General features: G+C 40.5%; 1 protein-coding gene across 5 annotated transcripts in view; it reads left to right on the top strand.

Moving 5' to 3' along the window:
• The window catches only part of LOC143282856 (uncharacterized), a 46,547-nt gene extending 23,582 nt beyond the window's left edge, over nt 1–22,965 (top strand). For 2 of the 5 annotated variants that reach the window (XM_076588704.1, XM_076588705.1), the window contains exons 3-8: nt 9,589–9,815; nt 11,877–12,167; nt 12,790–12,927; nt 15,117–15,320; nt 16,869–16,910; nt 21,545–22,965. In XM_076588704.1, the coding sequence (XP_076444819.1) occupies nt 9,589–9,815; nt 11,877–12,167; nt 12,790–12,927; nt 15,117–15,320; nt 16,869–16,910; nt 21,545–22,798 (2,156 nt within the window). In that variant the 3' untranslated portion in view covers nt 22,799–22,965. Of the gene's footprint in view, nt 1–4,688; nt 4,882–6,649; nt 7,202–9,588; nt 9,816–11,876; nt 12,168–12,789; nt 12,928–15,116; nt 15,321–16,868; nt 16,911–21,544 lie in introns of those variants that run through there. The other 3 variants (XM_076588703.1, XM_076588707.1, XM_076588706.1) reach the window with 3 other exon arrangements.
• The last annotated feature ends 227 nt before the right edge of the window (nt 22,966–23,192 follow it).

Below are 23,192 nucleotides of genomic sequence, written 5' to 3'. Positions count from 1 at the left end.
GTGATGACATGCCACAGCCTTGTACAGAGGGTCATGACATGTCAAAACATTGTACAGAGTGTCATTACATGTCAGAACATGGTACAATGTGAAATGACAAGCCAAGACATAGCACAGAGTCTCATGACATGTCAAGCCACTGTACAGTTTGTCATGACATTGTGCAGTGTCATGGCATGTCAATAAATTGTACTGAGTGTAATGACAGGGAAAGACATTGTACAGAGTGTCATGACATGTCAAGACATTTGTCAATTTATTGTGCAGTGTCCTGACATGTTAAGACATTGTACAAAGTGTCATGACATGTCATGGCCTTTGTCAAGACATTGTACAAAGTGTCATGACATATCAAGACATTGTGCAGAATGACACGACTTGTCAATACATTGTACAAAGTGTTATGACAGGTCAAGACAATGTATAATGTGTAATGTCATGTTAAGACATTGTACAAAATGTCATGACATGCCAAGACTTTGTACAAAGTGCAATGACATGTGAGGAAAAGTAGTGGTTGCAGAACTGATTGATAGGTTTACACATGGGGGTAGATATTGGGTCTTCATCAGAAAATGACTCTAATGTCACCATTGTGTCATTGTTTATTGTTTATATTGTTTAAGATGCCTTAAATGCTGAGACATATGGAGGCTGCAGACTCCCACATATTGTAATCCTTCCACACACCGTTGTTGAGAAAATTTTAAAGATCACATGTTTTCACATTGTTCAAACTGAAATTGCTTTAAGAAAAGGCATTTTACATGGATGTCTTCAGAACGTTTGTTATGCAGGAAAGTACCACACAGAAAGGTGACCATGGACTTAGAAGAATGTATCTGAATCACAAATTCAGTAATTCATATCTCCTTGGCCCATTATTTTCTTTATGTTCAAAACCATGAAAGGTGACCACTAACTCATTTCATGGTAGATGGTCACATATTCTTCGTCTTCTTCTTCGTTCGTGGGCTGCAACTCCCACGTTCACTTGTATGTGCACAAATGGGCTTTTATGTGTATGACCGTTTTTACTTTGCCATGTAGGCAGCCATACTCTGTTTTCGGGTGTATGCTGGGTATGTTCTTGTTTCCATAACCCACCGAACACTGAGATGGATTACTGACAGGATCTTTCGCGTATACACACAAAGGGGGTTCAGGCACAAGCAGGTCTGCACATATGCTGACATGGGAGATGGGAAAAATTTCCACCCTTTATCCGCCAGGCGCTTTTACCGGGATTCGAACTCAGGACCCTCAGATTGAAAGCCCAGCGCTCTAACCATTGGGCTATTGCGCCGTCAGATAGTCACATATAACCACTATTGTATCCACCACAGGCCAGACTGGAGGTCCTTGTCTCATCTCATCTAATACCATCCCTCCTCCCTAATTCTGGTGACTGGGCATTCGTTCCAATGCTGCTCAAACACTTCTGTATAATGTATAGTATAGCAAATGGTCAACGCACACTGCGGTGGATTGTGCAGGAAAAAACAAAGCCTTTGAAACTCCCAGTGTCATCCGCTCTCAAGGTGAGAAGTGTGTTTGATGAAATAACAAGTGTGGACAACATTGCACATACATTTTTGTGAAAAATCTGCTCCATTTCATTGCAGCCCCTTTCCCTCAATTGCGCATTGATAGTCACACATGCACATATATTACAAAAAATAATGTCACACTGACAAGATGTGATAAGTTATGCTGTTACATAGTGGGGTTCTTTCTCTCCCTCTGCCTGTCTGTCTCTGACAGTGTTCTAGTTATCACCTTTTCACTCAGTCATGAACTTAGCATTTAAGTCAAGGATTGATCAGAACAGTTACAGAATGGTGTAAACAACCCCCCCCACCCCCACCACTCCCCACAAAAAGATGAAAGCAAACAACCTGCAGTTGGAGGTATAGGAGAAAGAAGAAGTCAGTTCCTGTGTATGTAGATTCAACCTGGGCATCATCAGTGCATATGGCTACCAGCTACAGTGGGTTGTAGAGTGCAGTCACTGTGTGCAGGGAAGATGAAAGCCCCAGTAGCTCACAATGTCAGCAGAACTAAAGGTGAGAGGTGTGGTGTGCCTGAACGGGTGCAGCACTGTTCTGCTGTACTGTGCCCCTCCGCTGTCCTGGGGCCTTTGGGTGTTGGTGCTTTGTATCTGTGGTGTGCAGGAGTAACTAAACAGTGATTGGTGGCTTTCTCTCTCTCTCTGTCTGTCTGTCTGTCTGTCTCTCTAGTGATGTGATGTTTATAATGTTCACATTCCCTTCCATAAGGGGCTTACGTCTATACATAATAAACCATCATGAATCTTTCTCTCTGTCTCTGTCTCTGTCTGTCTGTCTCTCAGTTTCTGTCTGTCTGTCTATCTCTCTCTTCTCTCTCTCTCTGCTTCTCTTTTTCTTTCTCTCCCTGAGAAAGGAAAGTATACTTTCACTTTTTCTGTCATCCATTCTCAGTGTGAGAACTAAAACTAACTTCAGACGATGATTAACATCCCAAAAATTTTTAATATGAGGGTTTCTATGGATTTTGCCTTGTGTGTCTCTACTGAACTACTCTATGATTTTTTCAGATTCAAACTTGATGCATTAACCAGCTCTGATGTCTTCTTGGTTTGGAAGCGAGAGAATCTGAGCGCGCTGGTTCGAATCACGGCTCAGCCGCCGATATTTTCTCCTCCTCCACTAGACCTTGAGTGGTAGTCTGCACGCTAGTCATTCGGATGAGACGATAAACCGAGGTCCCGTGTGCAGCATGCACTTAGCGCACGTAAAAGAACCCACGGCAACAAAAGGGTTGTTCCTGGCAAAATTCTGTAGAAAAATCCACTTCGATAGGAAAAACAAACAAAACTGCACACGCAGGAAAAAATACAAAATAAAGGGTGGCGCTGTAGTGTAGCGACGCCCTCTCCCTGGGAAGAGCAGCCCGAATTTCACACAGAGAAATCTGTTGTGATAAAAAGAAATACAAATACAAATACAAAATTTGCTTTGGATCCGGTACTTACTTCAAGAATTACAGCTACTTGAAAATTTGAAATGTTGAGTCATGGATCACTTTGAGAAAGCAGTGCAAAGTATTGGAGCTGAAAGGTAAAATTTACTGAGATTGTAGTTTTGAATCTGCAAGGAGTTTTTTTCTTGTTGTTTTTTTTTTTAATACTTTTTTTTCTTTTTCTTTTCTACATTTGGGATCAAACATTGCAGATATAGAGACTGAGAGGACTGAGAGGCAGAAATAGCTTGTAAGACCAAACAAGGTGTTGAATAGTTGGCCTTGACTAGTCACTCTTCCCATGATCAGATCAGATTGTTTTCAGACAATGGTCAGCTTTTTTTTGCTTTTTTTTGTGGTCTGCTAAGGCATTTTGGATAGATGGAGAACAAATTGTATACTGTGTGTGTGTGTGTGTGTGTGTGCGCGCGCACACATGCGCGTGCATGCTTGAAGACTGTGGTAGGTTCATTGCTTGTGTGTGTGTTTTTGTTGTCTTTTTTTTAAATTCATTTGGTTTGGGTTGGTTTTAATGTTTCTCTTCAGTACATACAGCTTGTTGGGGGTGGGTATGAGATAAGTGTTTCTTTTATCGAATGCAAAATAATCAGATCATTAATATAAAAAAAAAGAACTGTGTGACATTTCAAATAAGCATCAACACACACACACACACACACACACACACACACCATAAAAATATACACAGTAAAGTTTTTGCACAGTAAGACCCAGACCAGTAACCATAGTGAACGCAGATTTTTTTTTTTTTTTTTTTTTTTTTCAAATTCTTTCTTGTTCTACTTTTCATTCCACGCTACACCTTGGTTTTCTCCATTTTCATTTTGCACTAGGCACAGTGAGCCTTGCATATGCACCTGTATACAGGTGATGGAGAGTCGAGGCACTGTGTGCAGGTTATACCCCTGCTACAGACCCACAGCACAGTGTCCTAAGCCCTAGAGGTGAGGGGTGTGTAGCGTGTGAAATAACGAATGACACACACAGCAGGGCACACGTGTGTTTCGAGTCATCTGCCCTTCAGCACCCGGCACCTTCTCTCTGAGTGAGAGTGATGGTCACGCCTGTCTCTCTTTTTCTTCCTTTCACAGCCACAATTGTGACATTTTTCTTCTCTCTCTCTCTCTCTCTCTCTGATTATTGTCTGTTCACTTTCCCCTTCATGAGGGGCCTAGGCCTAAAATGAATAAACCATCTGAATCTGAATCTGAATCTCTCTCTCTCTCTTTTGTGACCCCAGTATTTGGTACATATTTGTTTTCTATATTTCGGTGATGATGATTGATGATGGGTTTGACGACTGACAGTGCTGCTGCCTTGTGGGAGACTGCTTTACAAGGTTGTGCTGACATCATGGGACATCCAAAAAAAAAAAAAAAATAAAAAGGGTGGGGGTGGGGATTGTAAGATGTTGTTCCAAAGGCTTTAGGGAGAAGGAGATTAGGAAGGAAATCACATAGCGGTCGGAATGATCCAATAATTATAATGGTTTTAATACTACAGAGACACTGTACAACCAGTGATCATAAATCGAAAATGGTACGAAATGCTGGACTGTTGGTTTGGTGGATGTAGGTCTGTCTATAAGTAATGCAGAAGTACTTTAATTTTAAGTCTTTTCACATGTCAAATGATTACTTCTGTTAGAGAACTGCCCTTGACTGCTGATTTTTTTTGACATGACAAAGAGTTCCCAGCCCAGAAGCAACAATATCATACTTTCTGTTTGTCTCTTCTGGGTTCAGTATGTCTTGTGTATCCGTGACTGTATTGATGACTGGTGGTTGATCTGGCACAGCCCGGTATGTGCAGGGTTTACACGTGCTTCAGACCCACAGAGTGTTGCAAGGTCAAAAGGTGAGAGGTTTTTTTGGGGGGGTGGTGGGGGGGGGGGATTTTTTTTTTTTTTCTGTTTGCTTTTGCCAGAGTAACAAAGGGATGCACAAAACTGAATGTGTCGTTAAATATATTTATTCAGTAACTCTCTGCACTTCATATAATGTTTAATAAACTGCAGTATCCATTTTGTAAATAACTAGGGTGCTGTTACTGACAAATAAATTGCTCTCAAAACAGCACACACAGGACAAATGGTGTGTTGACTTGGGTATATGCGATCATGCATGCACAAATTCATGCATTTGGACACATGGGCAAATTCACACTTGTTATTTACACATAGATATGCTCTCTTATACGCATTTATGTGCATTTACATGCAAAGACGTATATATGTTAACACATAAGCATACATGCGAGCATGCTCTCTCTCTCTCTCTCTCTCTCTCTCTCTTTGTATGTCTCTCTCTCTCTCTCTGTATCTCTCTCTCTGTATCTCTGTATCTCTCTCTCTCTCTCTCTCTCTCTCACACACACACACACACACATTCATTTATACACATATAAATGTATATACACAACTTGCACAAGCACACATTGTATTGCAAAGAAAAAAGGTAAAGTGTGCAAAACTAGAATCTTCACTTGCTAATGCTCAAGATATGATTCCTTTCAAGTCTTTTCCTTGGTAAGTACTTGTTTATGGTTCTCTCTCTCTCTCTCTCTGTTTGTGTGTGTGTGTATGTGTTTGTGCACCCATGTACTCATGTGACCATGTGTGCATGCATATGATATCTACAAGTGTGTGCGTCTGCAATTGTCTTAACAGATTGATTAGATTCCTAAAACTATTCAAAGGCTTAGCATACTATTTACATTACAAACAAACAAACAAACAAAAAAACCCCCAAAAAACACACACATAAAAACAAACAAAAAACTCAGTATCATGGCTATATGAAAACAAAGATCATGCACACAGCTGATGTATGTGTTTGTACCACAAAGGTTTCTTGCAGCAGACCACACACTGAAAAATACAGATATTTCCGTTCGCAGAGGTCTCTTTCACACATCTCCGGAACACTTATTCTTGTTCAGCACAAAAGAAATGAACCTTTCCTGATAAAGACTTGGCAAGTGGTGTTGTTTTGCAGACTAGTTGGGTGACTTGGCCCTGTTCAGTGAGTTATCACAACAGCCAGGTCCGCTCCGTCTGAAAACAGCCCTCGACCCCAGGGCTTACAATCTCCCTGACCCCCCTGCCTTTTGTGGGTAATGCTATAACTGTTAACAACAGCACCAAGTGCTGGAGCTCAAAGCCAAGAGCAGTTAATTTGCACATGAATGAACAACGGTGTAACTCCCGTTAGAGACATGTTTTTTGGGGGGATAGGTGGCGTCTGGAGAAGTCGAAGTTAGAAAACCTCGACCAGAGCTGAATGGACATGTAAACAAGAGAGGTATAGAGACACAGAGAGAGAGAGAGAGACAGACAGGCAGAGAGAGAGAGAGAAGTTAGGGAGGGAGAAAAAAAATAGAGCTGTAAACGCCTCACAGAAGACTCGGCATTAATACAGCCTTGCCGCCTGATCCTATAACTAGCCAGCCCTTTAACCACTTGCAATTATAGGGTGTACATTCGTTGACAGGGAGCATTCCTATCCGTGAGCACTGTCAGAAATCTTGCTTGTAGATTGTTTATGTTGGAGACACCATGGTTTGCTTTCCTTGAATGTGTTAAAAAAAAAAAAAAAAACAAAAAAAAAAAACAAGAAATAAACAAGCTTGTGTTACATTTTTGAACGATTCACATTTGTTTGTGTTTGCGTTTCACAACGAAGGATGTTTAGGTGTAGTGATTCTCGACGTGTGGTTGGTTGTAAGAGCGCTGAGGCTCCATGCTATGGAGTTGACTGCTGTGGGAGTTATGCAACAAGTGACTGTGAGAGTGTCTTGGTTATGCCACCTTCAGTGACAGTATGTGGAGGTGGTGGTGGTGTTACCTGGTCTGCTACATTGTGTGGTGTCTGATTGTGGAAGGCGTGTGGTCAGAATAACACTGGTGAGCTGTGGGCAACACATGTCCACACTTGCAGTGTTGTGGGTGGTGTTTGTTCTGTTTTGTTGTTGTTGTTTTTTTGTGTGTAATTGAATTTGCTCTTCATGGATACCGGCAACAGACATGATGATGGTACTCTGTGAAGTTGAAAGAGTTGAAGGAGTGAAGGGAGGGTTGTGATGTTCTGGGGATGAGAGTGGAGTTTGCTCACAATGCCTTGGCTAAGGTCTGGAGGAAGAAACCCCTATGGCGACACTGCCATCTACCGCTACCATGGTAAGTCAGGATGGAACCATGATAACAGAATTGTTGTCGCAGGATCTCTAAGTGTGTGTGTGTGTATGTGCGCGCACACGCACGCATGCGCACAGTTACTACATGCAGGAGTGTGTGCACTTGCACACACTCACACACGCACACATTACATGTGCATACGGATACACATGTATAAGGAGATGTGATAAGGTACAGAATGCATGTGTACAGGCACCCCCACCACACACACACGTGCATTCATGCCTGCACATGTTCCTCTTTCTCATCTACTGTCACAGTGGATAAGTGATTGAATGCACCAGCTGTCACTGTAAATATCCAGTGAACTGAGGTCCATTCATACATTCACACATGACTGCGCATCATAATAAAACATTTTCCATCAATACATCAAAGAATAGTGTGAATTTGTATTCCATTTCATATTGGGAAGACATTTTTAGAAGCCTGTTGAAAATATACTGAGGATAAACGTGAATGCTTGACAGAGTGAGAAGGGAAAGTTCTTTTTTCGGATTAAGGGCTGAAAGATTAAAATGTGTTATTACTAATAGTTGAAAGAGTTTGTGATGAAAAGCACATTCATAAAAGTCTTTTCAACCTGATGGAATCGCACAGAATATATTTATATGCTCAGCAGAAAAAAGAAGGGCAAGTTCTTTCAGGTACGAAAAGCCAAAAGGATAAAAAGCATTATTATCAGTGTTTGAAAGATGTGGTTTCAGGATATCCACAAAAAGAGAATCAACTGAATACAAATTGTGTGCACTTTGACACTGAGAAAGCAGGGTTCAGTTGTAAATGCTCTTTCAGAGTCAGGAGTTGGTCTTGTCTGGTATTCTTTGATGGTTCGGGAACCAGAGTGCTAGAAGTAAAGAAGATGAAAATTATTTGGCCTGTCTTCTTCCCTGATGGAATTCTTGCTGTATATGTCACAGCCTGCCTGGTTTTTAGAGATATAAAGGTCAGATAGTTGAGGGTTGAAAGATTTAAATGATAACTTTTACGTTTCATTCAAAAATACGTTATTTTGAGACCTTGTTGGTTCAGGAAGAATCTATTTACATCCAGAGGCCTTTTTGTAGAAACTTCACAGTCATGTCTTTGTGAGGGTGTGTATGAGAGGGAGGATGCGTGAGCTTGTTGAAGACTCCTTCAATTAAGCACTTTTTTATGGTATTGTACATGTACATGAAGGTTTTTGTATGCACTGGAGAATACGTTTAATGAAAATTGCGAAAATTTATGTCATGTGCAGTTCTCAGGTATTATTGTAATTTTTGGAACTGATCATCAAATAAATACTTATGATAATTTTTTATTTTCATAATAATGTTAGCCAAGATATGTATCAGCAAAATATGCAAGATGGAAATGCTTCCTCCAGATATATCTATTTTTTCCAAAAACAGTTCAATAGTAATTTCAAAACTGAGTTATGCAATGCAAAATCAAATAGCCATGTGGCCAAATTCAGTGTAGAATGGAATGATTATAAATCAATGCTTTTTGACGTAAGAGTTGCAGAATAAAATTACCGGTTTCTGATTTGTAATATAATGGTATATAATGATATAAACACCATATTATACTTTTTTTGCATTGCTATCAAATTCACCTAATGTGTGATACTAAAACTTTATACTGTTTTTCTGTTCTAGATGGTGTGTTTTTTGTTTTGTTTTTTGTTTGTTTGTTTGGGTATGTGTGTGTGTTGTGTTTCTTGTTGTTACTGCTACATTTTTTTCCTTTTTGACTCTCTATTTTTGTTCATATTTTGAATAAAGCATAAAAAAAAGAAAAAAAAAAGACTCATTGTCTGGTCACAGTGCAGAAAGAAAAATTATTTGATGCTTTTTCCCACAACACACTTTTGTTTCTAAGCACAAGGCATTTTATTTTCGCTTTGAATTTCATTTTATCTCATAATGCTTTCCTATTTAATTTCCAGATCACTGTCTCCAACACTGGGCGACGCAATTTGATGATATGTATGATAGTCATGCCAGACTATAACTATCAGAGCAACAGAGGAGGCAACTGCTGTTCAGACCATCTGGGCAAGAAGTTGATTATCATGCTAGGAGTCTTGCCCACTCTCTCTGCCAAGAGGGCTTGAGGACAGTCTGCATTGGGATGGTCCCCACAGGTCAACTACACCCCCCCCCCACCCCCCAGCCCCCCCAAAAGACAAAAAAACTGCAGCACTAAGAGCCAGTTCAGTCCTGCCTCCTAGTTTTAAATTCATAGTCCTCAGCAACAGACTAACCTGTAAATGAATTCCCATTGCAGTGGAGAAGGATATATTTCTTTTTCTTCTTATTTTTTTGAGGAAAAAAAAAGGGGGTTCTACTACATTCATTGAAAGTCATGACATCTGATTCCAGCAAGGGTTCAGGGTCGAGGCAGGGGTCACGGAAAGGGCAGAGGTCGAGGACCGGGTCGCCAGGACCAAGGCAAGCCGGAGGTTCCGATGGACGAGGTGGTGAAGCGCCTGCTGTCTGCAGACCAGCTGAGGATGAAGGAGCTCCGGAACCAGATGAACGACATGAAGAAGCAGCTGAAGGCCGTGAAGGATGAGAACAGGCTCTTCAAGCAGGTGCAGTACAAACAGGTGAGCACATCCCTCTTTTTCCCAGTGTCTTGGGCATTCAGATAAGATAGTCTATAAAGTGAGGTCCCATTTGTAGCAACCCACAGCAACAAGACAGTTGTAAAACAAGCACAACTGTGGACAGAAAATAAAGTAAGGTCCCATTTGCAGCATGCACTTAGTGCACATAAAAGAACCCACGGCAACAAGGCAGTTGTAAAACAAGTACAACTGCAGACAGAAAGAAGAAAAAGGATGACGCTGCATTGTGGCAACATGTTCTCCCCAGCAAGAGCAGCCTGAATTTTGTTGTGGTAAAAAAGCAGTACAATACATTACGATACAGTACGATACAATAGAATACAAAACAATACATTACAATAATACAATACAATCTCATACAATACAATGTGATAAAATTGCTCAGATGGATTTTGTTATGAATTATGACAGTTGTGGTGTCTGTTCAAGCCCTGTCCATAGCCTGAGTGGTTGTGTTTGTGGGTGTCTGTTAAATCTGATTGAGACCAGTGCTTGAGCCTATAGAAATGTGAAATATCTGGCAAAAACAGGACACAAAGAAACGTAGTCAATACCATTTTTTGTCACTGTTGGTGCTTGTGTTTTAGAGTTTCACTTTTCAGCTGGGAGTAAACAATACAAACTTTGTCAGCAGGTGTGAATCATGGACTGTAAAACCTTGAAGGAATGAATTAAGAAAGATTCAAAACAAAATAACAAATTAACATCCTCTTCTACACATTCACACAAGTCCAACAAGGCAAATAAGAGGGAGACCATTCAAAGTGAACAGCACCTGTTATCTAAAGAGCTCAGATTATATTTATTCGCATTGTGTACAGCTTGAAAACTTTGCAAATGTGTGATGGGGAGTCATAGAAATACAGCAAAAAGGGATGGAGAGGGAGAGAAAGAGGCTGAAACCGTGGGTTGTAAACAGCAATCTGTCAGGTTGGAGAAAGTGGTATGGACAATTATTTTTAGGGCTTCTCAATTTAAACGCATAGAAATCAGTGAAGAAAGAGATCAAGGCAAAGATATATGCAGAATACAATTTCCTTTTTGCCAATTTGCCTGATACAGAATATGATTTCCTTTTTGCTCCCATCAAATTTTTGTGGCCCCTCATTTACCTGATGTGGAATACAGTTTTTTTTTTGCACCCCATCAGGTTTTTGTGGTCCCTGATTTACCTTATATGGAATACAGTTTCTTTTATGCCCCCATCAGATTTTTGTGGTCCCTCATTTACTTTATATGGAATACAGTTTCTTTTACGTCCCCATCAGATTTTGGTGGTCCCTGATTTACCTTATATGGAATACAGTTTCTTTTATGCCCCCATCAGGTTTTTGTGGTCCCTCATTTACCTTATATGGAATACAGTTTCTTTTTTGCCCCCCCATCAGGTTTTTGTGGTCCCTCATTTACCTTATATAGAATACAGTTTCCTTTATGCCCCCATCAGATTTTGGTGGTCCCTCATTTACCTTATATAGAATACAGTTTCTTTTACGTCCCCATCAGATTTTGGTGGTCCCTGATTTACCTTATATGGAATACAGTTTCTTTTATGCCCCCATCAGATTTTTGTGGTCCCTCATTTACCTTATATGGAATACAGTTTCTTTTATGTCCCCATCAGGTTTTTGTGGTCCCTCATTTACCTTATATGGAATACAGTTTCTTTTATGGCCCCATCAGATTTTTGTGGTCCCTCATTTACCTTATATGGAATACAGTTTCTTTTATGTCCCCATCAGGCTTTTGTGGTCCCTCATTTACCTTATATGGAATACAGTTTCTTTTATGTCCCCATGAGGTTTTTGTGATCCCTCATTTACCTTATATGGAATACAGTTTCTTTTATGGCCCCATCAGGTTTTTGTGGTCCCTCATTTACCTTATATGGAATACAGTTTCTTTTATGCCCCCATCAGGTTTTTGTGGTCCCTCATTTACCTTATATGGAATACAGTTTCTTTTATGCCCCCGCCCCCTCCATCAGGCTTTTGTGGTCCCTCATTTACCCTTGTGTTTTCCTCCTTCGTCGTGCGACAGGAGAGAGCCCTGAAGAGGTTTGAGGACACAGAGAGTCAGCTTCCACAGCTGATACAGGCGCACAACAACGAAGTGCGCTCCCTCAGGGAACAGCTGCGACAGGCCAAGGAAAAGTATGAGAAGACGGACCGCTACCTGCGAGACGCAGAGGATGAGCTGGACAAGGCCAACTCTCAGCTGAAGAGGTACAAGGACCTGACACAGAAGAAGAATCTGGGGGAGCGCAGCGATCTGGATCGGCGACTGACCAAGGCAGAGGAATCACTGGAGGAAAAGAACAGTCGAATGTCGGTATGGGGATTTTTTAAAAAGAGTATGATGTGGTTTTGTTACGACGAATGTGCAGGTTCCCACTGTGTGTGCACATTTGTCTCTGAGTGCGTGTATGATTTATGTGTACTTACATATGTGGATTTTATGTGCGTGTGTGTGTGCATGTGTGTGTGCCATGTGCTGGCAAAAGGAATTCTCAATATCTGTGTGCGTTTGTGTGTGTGTGTACGCATGCTAAGTATTTTATGAAAAAGAAAAAACCCACCTGTGTGTGTGTGTGTGTGTGTGTGTGTGTGTGTGTGTGTGTGCAGTACATTTTCAGAAGGGAACTTCTGTATGCATGCATGTAAGTGTGCACATATGTGTGGTTCCTTTCTGTGTTTGTGCAAGTGTTCATGTTACATTAAAGCGAAGTTTGAGTAAACTGAAATTCCATCATGGGCAGCATTCACTTACTTCCCAGTGTTTACTGTCACAGTTCCCTCAAGTATTTCTAACATCCAGTTACATTTTAAAAGAGCCTTCCTCACCCAGACAAAACATTATTATTCAATCAACCTGGTAAAAATGCAACATCATGAAGTGTTCTTTACCCCCACCACCTGCAATGCCATTGACACACAGTATTGTGACTGTTCAGGAACTGGAAAGGCATTTGGAGATGGTGAAGAAGAACCACCGCCATGAGCTGGGCATCGAGAGAGCACGCGCCAAAGAGACGGAGAAACAGATCGAAGAGATGAAGGAAGAGAAAGCCAGACTAGAAACTTTGGTCAAGGTTTGTGACATTGTGGAGGCTGCTGTGTGTTGGTTATGGGGTGGGGAAGGTGGTGGAATGGTTGAGACGCTCATCTGCCAATACAGTGTCTATAGTTTGATTCCCACACATACCTTTTTTCATCCAAATTTGACTGAATAAATCAAACTGAGCATTTAGTCATTCGGGTGAGATGATAAGCCAAGGTCGTGTATGCATAATGCACTTAGCGCACTGAAAAAGAACCCACGGCAACAAAAGGTTTGACCTCTGGCAAAATTCTGTCAAAGAAATCCTCTCTGATAGGTACACAAATACATATGCATGCACTCAGGGCCTGACTAAGCGCATTGGGTTATGCTGCTGGTCAGGCATCTGCCTCACAGATGTGGTGTAGCATACATGGATTTGTCTGAATGCAGTTGTAGCTGGGTTGGCTACAATCTTCGTTGGGCCAGCTTAGCAGATGACTTTTGTGATTCGCCGAAGGTTACGAAGGAAGTTTGTAAATCGGTCACAAGTTATCTCCCTTTACAGGGAACCGTATGATTTTTCATCAATTTGTTAAATTATAAACACTTCCTTATAGATGAGATTATAGTTTTATGTTATGGGACTTCAGAACGATCATACTTCTCAACTGTAATGATATCATTTGGCCAGAAATCCTATAACTCTTTTAAATTAATATTTATGTGAATGAACTTTGGTGCAGTCTTCAAAATCCACTCAGTTGAAACATACAAAATACCTTCGTTTTCTATAAATCGATATAGTTGCCGTGGAATTTAGATTGTGCATTAAAATGTAAATGATTAAACTTTCTTCTTGTGTACCGTTTTCCGTGTACACCTAAGTTATAGGCATGCGATGGTATGAAATGTCTGACAGCATTTCAGCCCCACAAAACTATCTCTTCTTCAAGCCATTGGAATTCGTCAGAGCCGATTTGAGCAAAATATGTTTTTACAATACCTAGACATTTTTATAGCCTGTCTTGCAGATGTTTGCATTTTTGTTATCAATCTGATTCATATCATACATGTGTAGTTGTGTTGTATTTGGTTTAAACGAAGCATTTCATTGTCGATCACAAGTGCCAAAAGCACCGCCAAGCGGTGCCAACACGGGAGCTGTCCATTGAGTTTTCTTTTGAATTTTGACATAAAAAATCTTTACTATAGAAGCAGATTCTATAGATGATTTTTATATAGTTGGAAATTCAGGATTTTCAGTTACTTAACTGTTACAATTATATTACATATCGCGACATATTAATTGTTGTAATGTACAGAAATGATACATGAACTCGTTAAAAGCTCGTTCATTCAGTGATTCTTTTTCTTTACAGTTTTTAACTACATTATTTTTGTAGAAAATGGTTTAGCTTAAGAAAATGCTCGTCTCTTGTAGTTTTGTGTGATATATAATATGTCTATGTTAGTTCCCCAAGCTGAAAGTCAGAAGCCGTTAAATTTGGTCAAACAAACACAAGCTTGGCCCCTCAAGGCTCGCGGAGGGCCGGTTTCATGAGTCGCTTCGCGGCGCTGGCTTTGCAGTTCGGTGGAACAGAATATAAGGAGTGAGCGAGTGCCAGACAAATAGAGAACTCTCCTGGTCTGGAAGAATGTGAGAATAAAAGAAGAAAAATTGGTGCACCGCCTTCCCGAGTCTACCTTGCCTGGCTGCGGCTCACTTATGCAAACACCTTCTACTTGTCTTCACCTTCTCTAACACCACCTTACCACCCCATCACACAGTGATGCTTACTTGAGAAACTGAAACTGAAACTATGGGGTAGGATAGGCTCTTAAAGTTTGATCAGCTTGTTGGGTGTATGCATAGCTCAGGCATCTGATCACGTTTAACAATTTGATTAAACTTTTTGTTCCCCATCAAGGAGATGTAGTGTAGCACACATGGATCAGTCTGCACGCTTTGACACCTTGAAACTGAAATTATTGGATAGAAAAGATGTTGGGTAACATTTGTATAAATGGCAGTATAAAGATAAGTGACTTTGAAGATTCCTGTCGATGGACTTCGCGAAAGTTAGATTCTGGGAATGTTTATCAGTATCAGTGGTATGGAGAGGATACATGTACATTTCATGTAGATGTATACATACCAGGATCCCGTGAAAACTTTGCACATGGATTTGGCATGCTTGTGTCATTCACAGGTTTTGTGGGTGTTGTGTTTTTTTCCAGGAAAAAGAGAAGCAGCTTGAAGCGCAGAACATCTACAGCAATCGGCTGTTGAAGCCGTCCTCCTACGGTGGCACTCCTGCCCATACCCCTCCCCTGTGGCGACAGAACCTGATGAAGAATTCTGGGTCAATGACGGACCTCTCTTTCCGTGACAGGGCCAAGGCCTATGAGGACAAGAGAAGGGCCGAGAGAGCAGAGAAAAAGGTTGGTGTGCTACATTTTCAGTTAGAAAGTAAGAGGTCAGTGAATGATTCCTGGTTACACACAGAGTAACTCGCACGACACCCCTTCCTGAAAGAAAGAAAAACAAAGTTGGTGCCCTTCATTTTAAGTTAGAAAGTGAGAAAGTTGATTGTTCACAGTGCCCACAGAATTGTTACATAAAAAGACTTTGGTGCCCTTTGTTTTATGTTAGAAAGTAAGAAAATAAATTGTTCTTGGTTACACACAGTATTTTTGCCTACTGGAATGGCTAATGGCTAGTTTAAAAAAGATTTTTTTATTGATGTTTTTTTTAAATACTTTTCCTGTATTTCACACCTAAAAACATTGTATTTGGGAATTTATTTTGAAGAACATAATTAAAAGATAAGGAAAGAAAAATGACTATGGGAAGGGGGAAAACTGTCTTCCCATTCGTCGTTGTCTTTTTTTTTATGTGCTTATTTTTCTTTTTCCACCGTCTGCATTTTCCAAAAGTCTTAAACCATTTGTTGTTGAATTGATGTTCAAGCTTACAAAGTGCTTTAAAAATTGTTTTATTCAGGCAGCTTCCAGACAGATTCATTCCTGCATAGTGAAAGTGATTTTGTTTGACAGCATCGTCATTCATATCCGTTTTTTCTTTTTTTCTTTTTTTTCCCTTCCACACTGTTCACTGCTTATTGGTGTGTCAAATCCCTTGCTCAACCATTCCTTGCTGATAGGAGTGTTCCTAATACATCAGTTTCAGTTTCTCAAGGAGGCGTCACTGTGTTTGGACAAATCGTTATATGCTACACCACATCTGCTAGGCAGATGCCTGACAGCAGCATAACCCAACACGCTTGTCAGGCCTTAAGTGCATGTGTATGTATTTTTGTACCTATCACAGTGGATTACTTCTACAGAATTTTGCCAGAGGACAAACCTTAAGTTACTGTGGATTCTATTTTAGTGCACCAAGTGTGTGCTGCACACAGGACATCAGTTTATCATCTCACCCAAATGACCAGATGCTCAGTTTGATTTTCCAGTCAAACTTGGGAGAAAGGGTGAGAGTAGGAATGGAACCCAGACCCTACAGACACTGTATTGGCAGATAAGTGTCTTAATCATTCTGCCACCTTCTCCTCAGGATAGGTCCATATTTGCAGTCCTATATATCATCTAAGTGTAGAAGGCACATCTCCACATAGTTCATTTGTCTGTTGTAGAGAGTATTTTGGATGAGAATGGATCCTTTCATTTCAGCCCTGTTTGGAGTGGCATGTTTTGTTATCAGTCCTTGATCAAAGATGGTAGTTTGACCAAAGTAGTCATTGTAAAATATCAAATAAGTTGTTAAGAATTTGTCCCCATATGTGATGATTCTCCTCTTGTTCAGATCCGGTAATGTTCCTTCCCAGTCCATTGATTGTCATCATGGACGCTGTGTCACTCATAACCAGATGTCTGTAGGAATGACAGAGAAGCTTGATGCTCAGTGTGATTTGTGTCATGCCCTGTAGCTGAAACCAGCATCAACCTGTTTGCTTTGCTCATTGGTTTCAGCTTCGATTACCCAAACTACCTACCTCTCCACACAAAGTGATGGTGTGTACTGGCTTTCTTCTTCTTCTTCTTCTTCTTCTTCTTCTTCTTCTTCCGCCCCCCCACCCCCCATGCCCCCCCTTTTTTTTCTCCGTGGGCTACAACTCTTTCTTTTCCATCTTAATGGTTGGTTACGGGAACAGATCTTATTGTGTTTCAGATCACTTTATGAAATCTGTATATTCATGCTGAAATGAAATGCAAAGGTGTGGAGTGTGTGGGTTAGGTGTCAGGTCTTGGCTTTTTTGTTTCTAACATGTTTCGGGATTTCTTTTTTCTTGGAGGAGTGGGGGGTTGTTTTTTTACCAGCTTGAATATAGATTATTCAAACGTGACTGCAGACTTTGGATAGATGGACTTTTTCTTGTAGAAGAAAGACTAAAAATGAAAGCTTTTTTTTTTTTTTTTTTTAAATAGTTGCTATTGCTGTCCGTCATATTGTAAAATGTAAATTAACTTAAAATATATACTAGCATTTTCAAGTCGGTAACTTTTCTAGTATCTGATATTGTTTTTATCTTTTACCATAAATGTTTTATTTTGACATGGGGAACTGTTCAAAGAGATCATTCCCTCTATTTTTTTCGTGGTATGTGACAGAAAGTAAAAGACAAAAATTGGAAGCATATGAAATTTTATATTTGAATTCAGCAATTATGTGGAATGATGCTTGATCTAACCACCTAGAAGATGAAAATTGGAAATACATCTTCATCTTTGAATTCATCTATGTGATTGTGGAATGGTGCAGAATCTTACCACCTAGAAATAGTTGTGCAGCCATGAGTTTGCTTTGCAGTTCACATGTATCATCGGGGAAGATGTTTTGGTTTCAGATGACCGAGTTTGATTACCGACCCTGATTTTATACCCAAGACAACATTTTTGCCTCTGTATTTTTTTCTCTCTTTTCTCCTGTTGCGTGTTTTCCCTGTCATATATCTGCTTCTCCACGTGCAAGCTGAATCGGTTGATACCGCTTCCCGTATCGCTATGTTTGCACCACCCACCTCCATCCACTGAATTCTGATGGACTTTGTTTTTCTTGCTGTCATACCTAATCATCGTTTGGACAATTTTTTGTTTTTGTTTTTTGTATGGTTTGATTCAGTTTGTAAGCATTTTATTGTCATTATTGGACTGTGTGGACTTCTTTGATGTTTTTAATGTTTGGTACCAAATGATGTTTCTGTATATATCATTTAGTGATTTGAAACTCTTCTGAAGGAAAATTAGCAATGATTTAATGGTATGCATTTTGGGGGGCAGAAAAAGTGGTGGAAAATATGTGACTTATTTGGGATATACATCCTGTCTTTGCACAGTCAACAAAAGGCATGGATAGTATTAATAGGCATGACAGTTATAAAGATATTCCCAATTTTTTATTTTAGGATAACTTGGTTCTGATCCAAGCAGCAAGCCATGAAATCATTGGCTTCATGATATCACTCTTGAAACAGTTCCTAAGAAGTGTGAAGACTGATTTGTTTCTCTCTATTTGTCTGTATGTGTGTGTGTGTGTGTGTGTGTGTGTGTGTGTGTGTGTGTGTGTGTGTGTGTGTTCGTGCAGAGTGTGTGGATGTGCAGCATGTAGGTGTTGCATGTATGTTAACACTTGTGTGTGCGCAGGTGCATGTGTGTGTCTAAGTGTGCATGTGCATTTTTATGGATTCTTCTTACTGGTTTGTCTATTCTCTAGAAAGTGATTCAGAGGCATAAAATAGGACCACTGGTACTATTTGAAATGTCTGAAAATACAAGAAAATCTAGAATATTATATATATATATGTGTGTGTGTGTGTGGGGGGGGGGTGGTTGGGGGGGAATACTGTGTCTGTAAATATTCAACTGATATGCAATGAACCAAAGCTAACAAAAGTATTCCAAGATACAACATAATTTATATATATATATATATATATATATATATATATACCATTCAGAGAGGCAATATTGAAATGACACCAAAAAAAAAGTTGTCCATTTATCAAATTAAGAAAAATAAGATATTGATTTTTTTACATTTGTGATATTACTTTTCAGAATTTTAAGATTTTTTTAGTTACTTAATGTGGTGTACTATTTCTGCTACAATTTAATATGATGCTGACAAATCTAAAACATACTGGGTAGCATATTTGAGATGGTACCTGTTCTATCAAGACAAGACTAAAACAGAAAGATTAACAAACTAAAAAGATAATAAGCATTGAGCAGCTGGTAGGCAATTCGTTATACTGTAGTTTTGCTGTTTGCTCGTGTGAACCTGAATGAAAGTCAGTCTTGTGTGTGTTTATAAGTACTTTTGTTGGTGTGAAGTTAAAGTCAAAACCTGTGTTTATTCATACAAGTACTTGTAATTTTGTTAATGTTGAACTGTATTGATGTAATTAGAATGTGTTTGTGTGCAAGTATTGGTAACCCTGTTTGAAGGTACTGAGCCATGTAAATGCGATCAGTGCGTGTGTTTACAAGTACTTGTAACAATGTTTGTTGTTGTTGAGTTGAATATAACTGTAATCAGTATGTGTACATAAAAAATACTGGTAACCATTAGTGCTGTGTGTTTATGTTAGAGATGGTTTGCTGCATTTTATTAAGGTCAGTATTTTTGCAGCAGCATTGGTTTTGGGGCCAGTCTTGCCAGATGTTACATGAGTAGGATTGAAATATATTATTATCATTGCCGCAGTGTTGTTATTGCCCTTATTATTTTCAACATACATATGGATATTAAGCACACACACACACACACACACACACACACACACACACACACACACACACACACACACACACATGTACACGATAAAGTGTAAGTAGACATACATACTCACATACACAGGCTGCTGCCTCGCTGTTCTGTGTGTGCACATATTGTATCCCAGCATCACCCAGGCCAGAGAGATACAGGCACTTGCATTGTTGGTCAGGAAACTTGAGCAACACTGGCAGGGAAGGATCAGTGAAGTGGATGACCCATGAATGTGTTGTCTGTCTTCCTGTTCACCCAGCCTTCACTTCAGTCAACCAAAAACGCTTGGTTTAATTGATCCGGATGTTCACAGTTACAAGGCATCTCGGGTGTCTGATTAAGCGTGGTTTGCTCTTTGTTGAGAAGCACTAGATGATGGAAGAAATCCGAAGTTTGTTCTTTTTTGAGAAGCACGGTTAACTTAATGAGAAAAAATTGTCTTGAATATTATAAACAACCTTGTGTAATCACGTTGAATTTACTTTTGTCAAGTGCTGACGTTGCTATTGTACATAAATTATCTCAGTACCTGTACAAAGCCTTCAGTGTTACAGACATAGTGACTTCCTAAATTGTTGTGTTACTTCTGTTCAAGTTATAGTATAGTCTTTGTTTTTGGTTTAAGCATTATATCTTCTTCACACATAAAACTCATTGGTACACACGAACATGCACATTTTTCACAGCATGTGGCTGATTCAAAGCAGTGTGTCTTTCAGTGTATATCAGTGTCGATGTTTTCTTGTTGAGCTGGTCAAAATGGGTTTTAGTGTAGAGACCTTACACTGTGTTGTTGCTGGAGTCTTTGCGGTTGCTGTTCCAGTTTGTTTTGTGCCTTCATGTTCTGTTGTTGTTGCATCCCACATTGTTCTTAGGATTCATTGGGTTTTTTTTTCTTGTTTTGATGTGTTAGTACCTGTTAAAAAAAAGTGTATACCAGTATTAATATTTCTGAATATAATTGTTTTATGAAAGTGTTTGTGTGCCTCTGTGTGTGTGTGTGTGTGTGAGTGTGTGAGCGTGCATGCGCGCGAGTGCTATCATTCTCCTTTGTTTTTGCATGTGTGTTTGCGTATTCTCAGAATAATGAATAGAACAAGTGCATTTAATTCTTTGTCAAAAGGCATTTGTGTATTGCCTGGATGTTCCAAAGATATTTTTTTTAAATGAAGCTGTGCTATATGTCACATTATATTCATAATTAAAACACACAGAAGGAAATTTAGGAGATGAAATCAAAATGATTACTTGATGAGTAAGTCACCACCTGTAAGTGGATGTTACAAAATTAAGATGATCTGATTACATCAATAATTGAGCAATTCCAGTATGTCAATGGTGTAGATGTAATGAAATGAATAGGAAAATATCTAAAATATTTTATCATGAATGGAATGAAATGCATGTAGGTACTATTTTTCCAGGACAGGTACAAAATTTCTGTAAAATTCTTAATGCCTTCCCTTAACTGTGTCCCTTCTGGGGAAAAAAACAACCCATTATACATTTATAAAGTTGTGTGCCTTGGGATATGTTGCTGACTACAGGTCTGTTTCTCTCTCTCTCTCTCTCTCTCTCTCTCTCTCTCTCTCACACACACACACACACACACACACACACACACACACACACACACTCTTTTTTTCTCTCTCACACACATACACACACTGACACCACACTCTCATACAACACAGACACACACAGAAGTAATACACAGCAACAGTCCTCAGTGGATTTACACAATTTTTTTTCTCTATTTTTGTTGTTGTAAACTCTACTTTGTGCATGTTTGTGTGCGTGTGATTTAAACAGCAGGGAAATGTTTCTTGTTGTGACCATTTTGAAGTGGCGTAACTCACAGTTCCTTTTATTTGTGCAGGAGAAGCAGGCCAAGAGTCAGGAGCTGAAGCAGAAGAAGGCAGAGGAAGAAAAAGAAAAGGACACGGCAGCAGAAACGAAACCCCAGCGGGAGAACAGCGAGGCAGAGTTTTGGCGTCGGCAGGAGGAGCGCTACAAACAGGAACAGCTGAACCGAGAGAAGCAAGAAGAAGATCAACGCAGGAAGGAAGAAGACGAGGCCAGGCTTCGCGAGCAAAAGAAACTAGAGCTGCAGGAAAGAGAGAGAGCAGACCGCGAGAGAAGGGACACTGAAGAGAGGGAACGAAGAGAAAGGGAGAGAAAGGAGGAAATGGAAAGGAAGGAAAAGGAAGAACGGGAGAGGGAGCAGAAGGAAAGGGAGGAGAGAGAGCGCCAGGAAGCTGAAGAAGAAGCGAGGAAGCAGAGGGAAGAGGCACTGCGAGCAAGAGAGGAGCAGGAGAGGAAGGAGGAAGAGGCACGACAGGCAGAGGAGCGCCGCAAGAAGGAAGAACTTTTACGCCGCCTCCAGAAAATGGACGGCTCCAGTGATGACCCCTTCGCTCCTTCAGGCAGCGCCAAAGGAAAAGGTGGGGACCCTTTTGCCCCCTCTGCCAGCAAGAAAACAGACTACTCCTTCACACAGTCCATTGAGAACCTTCACAAAGGTAAGCCGTCCCACGACCACGTCTCCGTTCCATACATCGACCGGCAGAAGAAGATGAAAGCAGCAGCTGATGATTCAGACTTTGGTGGCTACCAGCCGTCCTTCACCACTGGCCCAGTCAAAACCGTGGGCATGAAGGAGAAGAAGCCGTTGTCACTTTTCGACGACGCTGAACCTAAACCAGCCGCCACCAACCCAGCGGCACCAGGAGGCACAGAGAAGAAATCCCGTTTGATGGCAGACTTGTTTGGCAGTTCAGACACGGGGTCAGACTCTAAGAAGAATGGTGACGACTTGTTTCTGGGGAACGCCAGACCAGCAGCCAGACAGCCGCTGCAGAGCAAGCGGATGACAGGCTTCCCTTGGGATGATGCCCCTCCAGCCTCCAACAAGCTGAGAGCGACAGAGAAGCGGGAATCGAGCGCCCTGTTTGGCGGCGGAGCAGCTGTCATTGAAGACAGTGACACTGGTGCAGGTTCAAGGGGAACCACCACCAACTCCACCGTGCTACCTCCTCGCAGACCTCGTCCAACAGCTACCACCTTCAGCTCCAAACCTGCTGTTCTGGCGGTGGACAATTTTGATGATGATATAGAGGAGGTCGTTCTTTGACAGTGTTGTGTTTAGTGCCATGACACAGTGTAAGAGTGCACTTCATCATCATCTTCTTTTTCTTCTTCTCCTTCAGCTCTGTGAAGAGCCACTGTGGCGCCGTGCAAAACTGTTTGCCAGATTTCTCCAGGTCTGTTGGTTATGTGTCAAAAGCCTGGATGGGTGGAGAAATTAAAGGGTATAAAATAATTTCACTGGGGTTGGGGGGGGGGGGCTCTTTTTTTTTTAATAACTTCTATAACTTTTGTTATAACTTGTATATCGCCATAGCTAAATACTCACTTGTTATATGTATGCTGGTCTGTCTTGAAGCCTTTTTTTTTTTTTTTACTGCTGTGTGTATGTGGGAAGGAGACAGCTGAAAAATGAATTTGGATTTCTGTTGACATTATGT

Source organism: Babylonia areolata, chromosome 6 (genome assembly GCF_041734735.1).
Source record: "Babylonia areolata isolate BAREFJ2019XMU chromosome 6, ASM4173473v1, whole genome shotgun sequence".
In the NCBI taxonomy this organism is placed as follows: Eukaryota; Metazoa; Mollusca; class Gastropoda; order Neogastropoda; family Buccinidae; genus Babylonia; species Babylonia areolata.
Note: the sequence above shows the minus strand (reverse complement) of the source record. Positions and strands in the feature narration are given on the sequence as shown.